This window comes from Budorcas taxicolor, chromosome 15 (genome assembly GCF_023091745.1).
Source record: "Budorcas taxicolor isolate Tak-1 chromosome 15, Takin1.1, whole genome shotgun sequence".
In the NCBI taxonomy this organism is placed as follows: Eukaryota; Metazoa; Chordata; class Mammalia; order Artiodactyla; family Bovidae; genus Budorcas; species Budorcas taxicolor.
The window spans coordinates 64,930,076-64,944,163 of NC_068924.1; the positions used below are offsets into that span (position 1 = coordinate 64,930,076).

The 14,088-nt window shown below is 48.8% G+C and overlaps 1 protein-coding gene across 1 annotated transcript in view; it reads left to right on the forward strand.

Annotated features, from left to right (window-relative positions):
- Positions 1-8,275: 8,275 nt before the first annotated feature.
- Positions 8,276-14,088, forward strand: part of PRR5L (proline rich 5 like) — a 53,646-nt gene continuing 47,833 nt past the window's right edge. The window contains exons 1-2 of the mRNA XM_052653196.1: positions 8,276-8,439; positions 10,511-10,591. Coding sequence (XP_052509156.1) covers positions 8,276-8,439; positions 10,511-10,591 — 245 coding nt within the window. The remainder of the gene's footprint in view (positions 8,440-10,510; positions 10,592-14,088) is intronic.

Here is a 14,088-nt window from a genome sequence, read left to right on the forward strand (position 1 = left end):
GGCTTTCTAACACTTTGACAGTAGGAAATACTGATATATTTAGTCTCAGTAAATGTGTGATATGCAAATTTCCCCAAATGGGTGGTCTGATATTTTCTATTCTAATCTATATCACGAAAGGTTTTGGGTCAAGCCCCCCTGAATTCATTTCAAAGGCACCAAGATAAGGCATGTCAAGTGCCTGTCCCTTTCTTTGCCCTCAGTGAATATGCCATCATTCTCTGGGGTCATCATGATCAAGATTGCTCTGGCCATAGTTAAGAGAATGGATGGGTGGAGTTGAATGATGGTATCTAAATCCTGAGGGTGTGGAAGATCACTGGCTCTTCATCTCTGTGTTCGAGTCCCAGGGGAGGAGCTCCATGCTGGGCTTCCTGCCTTCAGGGCCACCTGGGTGGGGGTGAAGGGGCCTATCAGATGAGCTGTCTGTCTGGTTTCCCTGGGAACGGGCTTCTCCTGTTTTCTGTTTTCTGGGCGGCCACATCAGACCGAGGACCCAGTTTTGTTTGACTTCTTTGTTATTTACCCTCAGAATGGCTTTTTCCTGGAAGCCTCCGAGTCATTATAAGCCACCCACTTCTTTAAGTTTTGCCATGATCCTACTTCCCTTTTCAGAGCCGAGGGTTGGAGCCTTAGTACAATAGAATTTATTTGCATTTTCCACTAGGTATACCACCTTCTTCTGCCCACTGGTCCAGCCCGTAGGCTGCCCCCCTTCCCCGTGCCCTGGCCCTAGAAGCCGAGAGGAGAAGGCAAGACACCACATTCTTCTCCAAGATACACATTGTGGATCCCGAGTTTCCAAAGTAACCCCATGCAATGAGCCCGGGGAAGAGCAAGGCCAGTGACACCACCCAGGAGCCCTGTAACTGCCTCATGCTTCATGGACACAGGACTCTGGCTTCCCAGATAACTGAAAAGCACCCAAAACTTAACTACTTAAATCATTCTAGAAGCATATTTTCCTAAGCGTTAGCCTCATTGGTCCTTCATAGAGAACATCTACTAAAACACCGTGGTTTCTGTAACTCAGAAACTTTAGGCAAGGAAGCTTTTGTGGTCGCGTCAGTGATGATGGTGGTGGTGGTTGTAGCTGAATTGTGTCCCCCTAGAATTCGTATGGTGAGATCCAGCCCCTAGAACCTTAGAATGTGATTGTATCGGGTTGGCTAAAATGTTCATTTGGATTTTTCTGTAACATCTTAAGGGAAAAAAACCCAACAAGCCTGTATGGCCAATGTCACATTTTAAGATAGGGACTTTGAGGAGCTGACTGAGTTAAAACGAGCTCATTACAGTGGACCGTCTCCAATATGACTAGTGTCCTTATAAGAAGAGGAAGTTTGGACAGAGAGACACCAGGGATGCAGGCACATGGAGGCAAGTCCACGCGAGGACACTGGGTGGCCGTCTGCAAGGCAGGGAGAGAGGCCTCAGGAGAGAACCACCTTGCTGACACCTTGATTGTGAACTTGTAACTCCTGAACTGTGAGAAAATAAATGTCTGTTGCTTGAATCCACCCGGTCTGTGGTATTTGGTTATAGCAGACTGAGCAGGCTAAGACAGCAGCGGTGGTGGTGGTGGTAATAAAAATAAGCAATAGGTAGCAGATATCGCTCCAGTCCTCTTGCCTGGAAAATCCCAGGGACGGAGGAGCCTGGTGGGCTGCAGTCCATGGGGTCGCGAAGAGTCGGACACGACTGAGCAACTTCACTTTCACTTTTCCCTTTCATGCATTGGAGAAGGAAATGGCACCCACTCCAGTGTTCTTGCCTGGAGAATCCCAGGGACGCGGAGCCTGGTGGGCTGCTGTCCATGGGGTCGCGAAGAGTCGGACACGACTGAGCAACTTCACTTTCACTTTTCCCTTTCATGCATTGGAGAAGGAAATGGCACCCACTCCAGTGTTCTTGCCTGGAGAATCCCAGGGACGCGGAGCCTGGTGGGCTGCTGTCTATGGGGTCGCACAGAGTCGGACACGACTGAAGCGACTTAGCAGCAGCAGCAGCGGATATCAAGCGCTTGCTGCATACCAAGCCTATTTTAAATCTTCCCTTAAATCGTCTCAACCAGCCCCACACCATCACTACCACCACCAATCCTAAGTCGCCTGCCTCGATTGGAAGTGGTGACATGGAGCCTGGCTCTGGCCCTTTTGGTCTGAACCTCCATAGCACGTGGGGTGGCACCTGCGTGATTCCAGGAACCATGCCGAGCTGCTCGTAGCACCACAGCATCTGGCTCGGCAGCACCACAGCTCTCCAGGCTCCCATGTTTTCGATGTAGACCCTGCTGTGCAGGGTGGGCCAGGGACACAGTGAGTATATTCATTGGTGGTGGCTGCAGTAACAAATGCCCACAGCCTTGGTTTGCTTTAAACAACAGGCGTGGGGACTTCCCTGGCTGGTCTAGTGATTAAGACTTTGACTTCCAGTTTGGGGGAGAATGGATACATGTATATGTATAGCTGAGTCCCTTTGCCACTCCCCTGAAACTATTACAACATTGTTAATTGGCTATACCCCAGTACAAAACAAACAGTTTTGCAAAATTAACACATAGCGTTTCAAAAAAGGCTTAGGCTTCCAATGCAGGGGATGCAGGTTTGATCCCTGGTCAAGGATCTAAGATCCCACATCTTAAGCCAAAACACCAAAACATAAAACAGAAGCAATACTGTAACACATTCAATAAAGACTTTAAAAATGGTCCACATTAAAAAAAAAGTCTTAAAAAAACCGGAACTGTCTTTTTTCACAGTTCTGGAGTCAGAAGTTCAGAATCGATGTATCATAGGATCATACGCCCTCCAGAGACTCTAGGGGTGAATCTCGTTTTCTTTTTCACAGCATACCAACTTGCAGCTGCATCGGGAGAATCTGTTTCTTTCCCCTTTCGGCTTCCTCTGGTGGCTGCCAGCGTTCTTTGGTGTGTGGCTGCATCTCTCCCGTCTCTTCTCTGTCTTTGCATCTTCTCTCTGTGTGTCTGTGTCTCCTCCTCTATCTCCAGTCTCCTGCAACCCTCTTATCGGGGTACATGTAATTGTATTTATAGGCCCATCTGGATAACCCACACTAAGCTTCTTCTCTCCGGATCCTTGACTTAATTACATCTTTTGCCACCCGAGGCAATGGTCTCAGGTTCTGAGGACTAAGAAGTGACTCCAACTTTGGGGGCCAGTTTTTCTGCCTCCTACAGTCAATGAGTGGCAGAATGAGCATTGATGCCTGAGTCTGCCTGATTAGAAAGCCTCTAGTGACCACTCATCCTTGAGAGCTACAGTCATTCCCGTTAATTAATGGTATGTTAGTGAACTCCGGGAGATGGTGGTGGACAGGGAGGCCTGGTGTGCTGCGATTCATGGGGTCGCAAAGAGTCGGACACGACTGAGAGACTGAACTGAACTGAACTGAACTGAACTGTACTGTTCCATTTGGGCTTCCCAGGTGGCGCAATGGTAAAGAATCTGCTTGCAATGCCGGAGACACAGAAGACATGGGTTTGATCCCTGGCTGGGGAAGATCACCTAGAGGAGGAAATAGCAACCCACTCCAATATTCTTGCCTGGAAAATTCCATGGACAGAAGAGCTTGGTGGGCTACAGTCCATGGGGTTGCAAAGAGTCAGACATAACTGAGCAACTGAGTAGCAACTGTTCCATTTAGGGGGTACCGTAGTTGATTAACCTGCCCCCTCTGGGTGGATATTTTGGTAGTTTCCAGTTTTTCATTACTGCAAAAAACTGGCATATTTGCCAGTCTTCAGGACCATGTCACCATTTCTGTAGGGTACATTCTTAGAAGTGGAACTACTGGGCCAAAGGGCCAGTAATTCTTAGCTTGCTTCACTCTGTGACCAACCCCCACCCCACTGCCACCCAGAAACCACGCTGCAGGAAAGGAGTTGAAAGGCATCATGCCTCAATAAATAACATCCTGAGTTACCCAAGGCCCTAATGCTCTATGACCACCATGGGGGCTCAGAGACCTGGCCTGCTCCCAACTGGAGTATTTTCCAGATGTTTGTGAGGTCGCCATAAGCCGGAGGAAGTGTTGCTATGTTCCCACTGCTGTCATTGCCTAGAGATTTAGAAATAACAAGTTATTTATTTAACAAGCACTTACGAAGCATTTGCTGTTTGCCACGCACTCTTCCATCTAAGTGTTTTACAAATATCCTCCTTTTATCCTCATTCAACCCTGAGGTTGTCACGCTAGCTAGCTCATCTCCTGCAGGAGGTGACTGAGCCTCAGAGAGGTCAAGAGACTTGCCAAGGTCGCACAGATAGTAAGGGGCAGGGTGTCTAACTAAAGCAGTCCAAGCTTTCACCATTCCTTGTTTTCTGCTTGTGCTCCCCTGGCCACAAATGTGGTCTTAGTGTTCCTTATGTCTGTTTATCCATCTCTGGGGCATGAGGTCTAAATTTTAATATGACATTCTGTGACTAGATGTTCCTGCCGAACTTGGTAGCTTTAGTTGTGATTCTCCTGGCCAGGTCTGGTCTCCCAGAAAAGGGAGAATGGGCTGAGGCCAGTCCATTAGGATAGGATGAGGCCAGTTGTCAGTCAGTGATCTGCCTCCTAATAGCTGTGTGACTTCTGGCAGGTTGCTTAACTTCTCTGATCTTCAGATGGGGTTTGGTGACAGCATTTGTCATCAGGTCAGGCAGGCAGTTGGTGCCTTATGAATTGCTAGTCTTCATTTTTATCTTCAGCAGTGCCCTTAGGCTTGAGGTTACAGAGATGAGTAAGTCTCGATCTGATTGCTGTCTTCAAAGAGCCTACAGAATGGCCTAGGTGGGGGCTGGGAAACTTTCTAGATAGGAATGAGGGAACCTGAGTTCTAGCCAGTCCCGGCTCTCTCCTACCTCGAACATCAGACTGCTCTGCTCCTCTGAGCCTCACTTTTGCCCCCTGTAAGCGAGAGCCTGGCCTGGCTTCACGCCGAAGCCCCGCCTGTCGTGTGAGTTTCTGCCTTGCCCTGTTTAGGTCGGGACGAGCCCGGGTGTGAGGAGGCAGTGCCATGGCAGGTGGATACCGGGTGTGTCAGCTTTTCCCTTTTAGGCCCCTCTCGTCAAAGCGCACAGCAGCTTCCTCTCAGTGCTCTGGGGAGGCCTCTCGGCTCCAGCCGGAAGTAGGCATGGTGGATGAAGACAGCATTGGAATGTCTGTATCTGAGGGTGGCAGGTTTTGCAGGGGACGAATGAGTCAGAGACGCTCCTGGCTGTGTGTTCCTGCGCAGCTGATGCGAGGCCGAGGACGCCGCGGTCATCATCCTTTTGGCTGAAAGTCACCCGTAGTAAAAAGGGTTGCGTATGTGGATGGGGCTGCCCATGAGGCTTGCCGATGTGCACACGGCTTGGAGCAGCAAGCCTGGCAGTGGGGCGGGAGGCAGTAACTGAGAAGTGGGATGAGGGGCAGGAGCCTGCCCCCGGGGTCCGCTGTGTTGCCCAGCCTCCTGGAGAAGTGGTGTTTCTGCCGGAAACCAGAAGACTCGAATGATGCCTTCTGCTCACCTTTTTACTTCCCTGTACAGGTGCCCCTGAGTGGGAGGCAGCTCCATCACCTGGAGTTTAGGATCCTCGTAAATGGAGTTAATATCCCATAATTACACAGATGAATTGCACTTAACAGGCTCATTTAAAGAAAGGCGGTGAAACAGTCTCTCTTAATGGTGTGACCTTTACCAGGCAAGTTAAATCCCAAAGCCAGCTAGTTTAAGGCGTCTGAAGGGCTCCTGTGGTTTTATTACTGCATTGCCCCACTCATTTATTTGCATAGATCTTTCCAGCTTCCAGGGGCACTTGTGGGGTTATTGAGACCCTCTGAAAGTGAGAAGGCCTATCATGACTTCCTCAGCATTTATTGGTAAAGTTTAGTCATCATTGGCTCATTCTGAGAATGGGGTGAAGGGCAGACTGTCAGAGAAAGTGGGACACATTTAAAAAATGTCAGAGGTAGGATGAGCAATTCCTTTCTTGGCTCCTGGTTTCACAAGTTCATTGTCACTGTGCCCACTGTCTACAGGGAGTGATAGCCCTGCCCGCGCCCTCTGGATGGACAGTCTCAGGGCCCAGCTAGCAGCCTTAGTGCTTCGCCGACAAGGGCAGCTTGTTTCCCTGGGAGGAGGGACCTGGATTCTTCCTTCTTCTAACACCGCAGCTGGGCCTGCAAAACCTGCTCCCCCTGCCAGCTGGAAAGTTGGCATTTGTGGCTGGAATATCTTTTTCTTTCAGTGTTGGTTTTGGGGACACAGCAGAATAAGCTGGTGAGGTGCCACTGAAAATACTTTTGGGCTAACCCTAAAGCTTTGGAAGAAAAAAGTGACTGTGATCTTGGTGATTTCCTTTTGTCCTTCCCTCTGACCAGTTCCCAAACTCACTTTGCATCGTCAGTTTGGGCTTGACGCTGACCGAAGAATAAAAGACTGAAACAGCAGGTTCAAAAGTGCCCAGAAAAGAGAGAAAGTCAGGTCTGAATAGAAATAGCCAGTGCTTGAGAGCCTTGGGTCTACTATTTTGCTGGGCATGTCACACCATCTCATTTCCCCTCTTATCTGTCCTGTGAAGTTGGCATTGCTAGCAGCTGAGGACTCTCAGACTCAATCAGCCCGAAGTCACACAACTTGGGAGTGACCTTGTTAAAATTCGAACCCAGATTCACTCGAAGTCATTAACCATGGAGTCATAAAGGTTTCCAGGAGACAATATCATTGAACCCAACCCTGCAGGGTAAGTTAGATTCAGATAAGCAGAGAGGAAGAGGGAGGGGATTCTGGGCAAGGGAAACAGGGCTCTGCTGTGCTTCATCGCTCAGTCATGTCCGACTCTTTGCAACCCCAAGGACTGTAGGCTGCCAGGCTTCTCTGTCCATGGGGATTCTCCAGGCAAGAATACTGGAGTGGATTGCCATGCCCTCCTCCAGGGGATCATCCCACCCAGGGATCGAACCTAGGTCTCCTGCATTGCAGGTGGATTCTTTACCATCTGAGCCACAAGGGAAGCCCAAGAATACTGGAGTGGGTAGCCTATCTCTTCTCTAGTGGATCTTCCCAATGCAGGAATCAAACCGGGGTCTCCTGCACTGCAGGTGGATTCTTTACCAGCTGAGCTACCAGGGAAGCCCTAAGGGAAATAGTAGATACAATCGAAAGCCTGCAGCCTCACCTGGAACAGCTCAATGGAGCAGGGACCACATTCTCCAAGGCCACATGCATCCCCAAGGCCTGAGTGCCTAAAGCGCTGCAGGGGCTTAGTAATGTTTGTTGCATGAGCAAATACATGGCGACTTCTCTTCCCATAGACCGTGAGCCTCTTGAGGGCAGGGACTAGGTCTTAGAAATCTTCAGATGCTACACAGCTCACATGGTTAATAAATCGCTGTTGTATATTACAAAGTTGTGTCCAGCTCTTTTACGACCCCGTGGACTGTAGCCCACCAGGCTCCTCTGTCCATGGGATTCTCCAGTAATGAATCCTGGAGTGGGTTGCCATTTCCTCCTCCAGGGGATCTTCCTGACCCAGAGTTCCAACCCATGTCTCCTGCATTAGCAGGTGGATTCTTTACCACTGAGCCACCAGGGAAGCCTGGTTAGTAAATAGTAGCTAATAAATATGTTCTGATAGAATACGTGAATGAATGGCAGGCAAGGGAGGGTGAGGAGATGAGCCTGAGGGAAGAGGCACTGATGCTTTGGGAAATACTGAGCGATGCACGTGGGCTGCTGTGGTCGTCAGGGCGTGTCATGGACCATCTTCCGTGCCTAGACAAGGAGCTCTTGTGTGCTCTATTTTTTTTTTTTTTAAGTCATCTCAATGAAAAACTTGGTAGAAGCTACAGAAACTCAGCGGGGGCCCAAACTTTGATAGCTGTGCATGGGAACCACAGTCAAACGTAGCTTAGCAATCACTTTTCTGTAGGACTGGCCTCAACCCATTGTGAGTGTCTCTCCACCTGGGGATGACCACAAGGTTATAACCAAAAGGAGGCTTGTTAACACTTGTGAATGGGACTGTGCAAGTTATAGATAGTACTCTGGGGTCCTGGAATTTTTTTTTAGGGTAGTTTGGCCAGGAAGTCCCAGCCAGCTTCCCCCATGATGGGATCTGCTCAGCCCAGGAGTTTTCAAGAAAAGCTGGCCTCTCTTTTCAGGTATTGGCCAACATCGTGGTTTTGAGAACGCCTGAGGGCTGGAAGACAGACGTGAGAGGAGCCCTTTGGGTGGGCAGTCAGAACCTTCTGGTCCAGAGGAGAAGCTGCCCCCTCACCTGGACTTATGACCCGTGGCTTCGCCCCCAGCCTGCCCGTCGAGTTCCCCAAGATGGGCTCCTTCCGCAGGCCCAGACCGCGCTTCATGAGCTCCCCAGCGCTCAGCGACCTGCCCCGCTTCCAGGCAGCCCGCCAGGCTCTGCAGCTGAGTTCCAACTCTGCTTGGAACAGGTATGGGAGGCACTGGGTGGGTGGGAAGGTGGTGGTGGGGTAGGGGTTGGCGTGCCAGGGCCAGGGGCTGGCTGAGCTTCAGCATCTCCTGAAATCAGGCTCCAGAAGGTCATGGGTATAGGGGTGACTGACACAGTGTGCCCGTTTCCCTATGGCAACTGTATCCATCAGTTTTTCTTGTTGTTGTTTTTTTTTTAATGTATTTTTTCTTTTTGTATTGATATACAGTTATTTACAGTATTGTGTTAGATTCAGTTATTTTTTCTGATTATATTTCACAATAGGTTATTAAACAAGATATTGAACATAGTTCCCTGTACTATGCAGTAAATCCTGGTTGCTTATCTGTTTGCTGTATCCCAGTTTGTTAATCCCGTACTCTTAGTTTGTCCCTCTTTTCCTCTCCCTGTCTTTCCTTGTTTGAATAGAGGGGAAGAGGACCACTGGGGGCTTCTGGGCTCTCAAAATCAGTTAACCAGCCCAGGACAGTTGGATCAGAACTTAACATTAGGCCCATGCCAGTTGTCAGATGACCCGAGGGTGGGAACATCTAAGTAACCTCCAGTCACCTGCTACCTGTTTAAGAAGATTAGACACGTATCTGTGAAAAGCTAGCAATGCAGTGTAGACCAGGGTTGATCCCCACCTGGAAGCTACTGGTGGCTGGGAGAGGAGACTCAGCCTTCATAAAGTGCCCAGCCAATCCGTGTACCAGGTACTGAGTAGAGACTGAATCCGTACTATGTCTCACCCTCCTGGAGCTGTGTTTCAAATCGTGTGCTTCCTCTTTGGATAAATCAAATGCATTGTTACTTTAAAGCATTACTGAGGGTTTTTTTGTCATTTGGATCATTATCAATTTTTTTTTTAACGAATGCACAACTCATGATGGTGAGGGAGGGGAGATCTGAAATGTTTTGATGTTAAGTAGGACCTGGTTCATTTTAATAAAGCCTGAAACCTGGGATGAAGACAAGTTTGTGATCAGCTCCTTGCTGAAATGCTGGGCTGGGTCCAGAGACTTACCTGGGTCCTTCAAGGGATCAACTCTTCTGCCTGGACACTTGTGGGAGGGGAAGGGGAAGTGAGGCCAGCCCTTCTGGAGTTCTTCCCAGAAAGTACTATTAAAAGGATGGACCTAGAGTCTGTCATACAGAGTGAAGTAAGTCAGAAGGAGAAAAACAAATATCGTATATTGGGGCATATATATGAAATCTAGAAAAAAATGGTCCAGATGAACCTATTTGCAGGGCAAGAACAGAGGCGCAGACATAGAGAAGTGATGTGTGGACGCAGAGGGGGAAGGGGAGGGTGGGATGAATCGGGAGAGCAGTGGCATACACAGACCAGCAGCTGTGAAAGAGATCGCTGGTGGGAAGCCGGTGTGCAGCTCAGGCTTCAGTGCTCTGAAGGGAGCTCAGTTCTGTGCTCTGTGATGACCTAGATGGGTGGGATTGAGGGGGGAGCTGGCAGGGAGGTCCAAGAAGGAAAGGATCTTGTGTATACATGTAGCTGATTCACTTCATTGTTATCACAGAAACTAATACACCATTGTAAAGCAATTATATTCCAATTGTTTTAAAAAAGTAAAATAAAAGGCAAGGACAATTAAAATCCATAATTGCAAAATTTAAAAAACATTAAGATAAGGCAAGGCATGATCCTTTCCAGGCTGTGAAGACAGAGGCCCCCTAAGTGAGAGAACTGCAGCCTGGGGTGAACTGCTTGCAGCCAGTGCCACGTGGGATTCTTTCAGACCCGCAGGTGCTGGCCACGCAGTTTCCTGAGAGCAGATCCCACTGCCTGCCCTTCATTAAGGCTGCTCCCCAGCAGGGCTGCCAGCCTGCGAGAAAATGCGGAGAGAGGGCCTCTTTTTGTCCTCTTGGCCTCAGTCTTCCTCCCTTTCCAAGGACCCTCATGTGCAAGTGATGGATTCCAGGGAGAGAAAACGTGGGCCTGCCTGTGCCCCGGGCTTCCTGGCCCTCCTCCCCACCTTCGGCTCTGAGCTGCTAGTGGAGGTGGCCCCGGGGAGGCAGATCCACTCATTGGGGGTCTTTTTATTTCCCTGCAGCGTCCAGACTGCCGTGATCAACGTCTTTAAAGGGGGCGGCTTGCAGAGCAATGAGCTCTATGCACTGAATGAAAACATCAGGTACGTGGCTGGCCAGTTGGGGACCCTCCCCTCTATGGGCCTGAACTGGGGCAGGGAGCTACACCTCACCATCACTCCGGGAGCCTCACCTTAAGTTCTGCTTTCTGCTTGATTCTTATTGCTGCTTCTGTTGGCTTTTCTGAATCTTTCCTGACTGTTAAGTTCCGGGGCTCTTGTCTGTCTAGACTTCTGCTCCAGAGAGGGCCTGTCCATTTGTCCGTGTGTATAGTGCATGTGTGGGTGGCTGGGGCACAGGGGGTAGAGGGTGACATCTAGCAGCTGTCATTTACTCTGTGAACATTTCTTATGCCTCATTGACCATGTTAGGCAGGATGGTCTAGTGGTTGGGACTACACTACTTAGGATTTTATAGCTGTTCTTCTTTTACTAAGAGGTTTTACCAACCTCTTTGTGCCTTGGCTTCCTCTTACGTGAAATAGGGATAGGAAATGTGCCTGCTTCCATAAGATTCTTGTGAGGTATTGAGTTACTGCATAAATAGTCTATAAGAACAGAGTTGGTACTTACTTGGAGCTCTTACCATCATTGTCACCGTCATTGCTATTAGGTTTTGGTGATAAAACTCTCGATCAGATATGGTCCTTGAAGAATTTGTCTTCCAGAATCTTCCCAGTAGTGTCCACTACTCGTTCATTCATTCATACATGAAATGTTTCAGTGCCTCCCCATTAGCCAGGCACTGGAAACACAATAATGAACAAAGATAGATGTAGACGCTGCTTTTCCTGGAATTGCCAATATGTTCAGTTGGGGCAATAATCATTAGCCAACTGATCACACATGTAAAATGTATTAATAATAATGTGCCTGTGACAGCTACCACAACACAGTTGACATGATGAGAGCCGGCGTTAGTAGGACTCGGTTTTGCCAAGGAGGCCAGGGATGGTGATGTGATGCTTGCGCTGTCATCTGACGGATCAGTGGATATTAACTAAATGAAGAGGGCTCCAGGTAGTGGCAATTGCAGGTGCAAAGGTCCTGTGGTAGCAACACACCTGAGCACGGAACTGAAAGTAAGCCCTCTTGCCCAGAGCACTGGGGGGTGGGTGGTGGTGTGGTTGGATTTGTGTGTTGGTAAAATGAGGGCAGAGAAGCAAGCATGGCCCAATGCCCCAGGATCTCCTGGGGACAGGAAATTGGACATCAACTCTTAATGGGCTGTTGTTCATTCCTCTTGGGTGTGTTAAGTGCAGAACATCAAGGCTAAAGACCCAAGCCTGGAGTGGGCAGAACATTAAACAAGGCCATTATTTGAGTCCTGTTTACATTTAGTTAAGACCTGTATTAAGGGTCAGTGAAGTGTTTTAAGAGCTCTGCTTTCATGAAAACCTTTAGAGCTCAGAAATAAAGAGAGTTGTCTTAAATTTCTAGCCATGTGCTTGAATTTCACATAAGAATTACACACATATGGAAAGACACAATAGGGATCATCTCACCCAGGGCCTCCTTTTTACAGAGGAGAAAACTGAGGCCCCAAGAAGTTGAGTGACGGGAGCAAAGCTGGGTCAGCCAACCCCCCGGTTGCAAAAACTGAGTTTCACACTAAGAACTAAGATCCCCGCCTCTCTATGAATGTTCCTTAGCTCACAATAGATATATAAATAAATAAAGCAGTGACTCAGGAATGTGCTAATTGTTCCTTGTATCAGGGGACAGATCCTGAAATTGTACTTAAAAACCATTGTTTGTGGGCAGTTAGGAAAAGTACGGGTCACGCCAGATTGCACCAGCCCGGTTAACCCATGGGCCACTCACTGAGAGGCCCGCAGGTGCCAGCAGGTCCAAGTGGGTGAAGCCAGCCTGGTGGATGCAGATGAGGGCTAACCCTCTGCCCGAGGGGATCCCACTCGCCTCCCCGCTGGAAGAATGCAGGTCCAGTGTCATGACATCTTATTTCTCAAGAAGAACCAGAGACTGAGATCTTTATGTGAAATTTTATATCATTTAAATGTTGATAAATGATCCAGATGTCCCCAAACATCGGTACAGGGCAAACAAAACACATCCGTGGGCTGAACTTGACCAAGGAGGTGCCCATTTGTGAGATCAGCCAGAACATGCATGGGAGGCTGATGGGAATGGTGCATCCCAGATTCTAGCACTAAGGACCCTTGAGTTGGGGGAAAGGGAACTGACATGGATGGAGGTGCCAGGAAAAGTGCTGGGTGCCTTTCACCTCCACCACTCTCAACCCACCTCACAGAGCTGTCAGAGAACCATTGTTCTCAGTGTGTAGTCTGCCCACAAAATGATGGGCAAGAGAAACACAATAGCTTGTCCAAGGTCACAAGCGGAGTCAGAATGTGAACCTTTTCCCGAGGAACCTATTTGCAGGGCAGGAATATAGACGCAGACATAGGGGATGGACTTGTGGACACAGTGGGGAATGAGAGAGTGGGATGAATTGAGAGAGTAGCACTGACATATATATACACCACCAGGTGTGAAATAAAGAGCTAGTGGGAAGTTGCTGTATAACAGGGAGCTCTGTGACAAACCTATGGGATGGGGTGCGGGTGTGGGAGGGAGGTTCAGGAGGGAGGGGATATATGTATACTTATGGCTGATTCATGTTGTTCTGTGGCAGAAACAAATACAACATTGTAAAGCAATTACCCTCCAATTAAAAATTAAAAACAAACAAGAATGAATCCTTGTCTGATTTAGACACCTGTGTTAGTTTGTTCGGGTTGCCGTACAAACACCATAGACTGGGTGACTTAAGGAATAGATGTTTCTTTCTCACTGATCTGGAAGCTGGGAAGCCCAAGGTCAAGGTGCTGGCAGACTGAGCTCCTGGTGAGAGCTCTCTCCCTGGCTGCCCTCCTGCTGTGTCCTGGCGCAGCCCCTCTGTGTGCACGGAGGAGAGGGCATGCTCTGGTGTCCGTTCTTGTAGGGATGCTAATCCCAGCATGAGTGTTGAGGGCCCTACCTGTATCACCTCGTCAAACTCTAATTATTTCCCAAAGGCCTCATCTCCAAATACTAGCACACTGTGGGCATGGGGCTTCAACATATGAATTTGGGGGGTGGGGGGTGGAGACACAAGTCAGCCTGCAGTGAAACCTGTGTTCTTTGCACTGCATGACAGTGTCAGAGAGAGGTTTTAGCTGGAAGAAGGGTTAAGCCAGTGGTCTTGATCTTTCTTTCTGCCATGGTTCCATTCCCGAGGCCTCCAAGGCCCCATCTCTCACCGTGAGCTTTGATTCTTAACACCCTCCGAGGACCACAACACTCCCCCAGTGCTCCTTTCCAGTACTGAGTTTAGTGTTAGGTGTTGGATATTCCTCTGTCTGTTTTGAGGATAATGAGAAACACATATGGTTGGGGTTTGAAGCTAATTGCCCGGATGTGAATTGGGCCCAGAATACATCAGAGCTGTCAAAAACCAGAGTTCCAATGACCATGCTCTGGACCATCTACCCTCTGTCCTTCTTGAGGCTGGTCATTAGAATGGATGTGGGGTTTCCCAG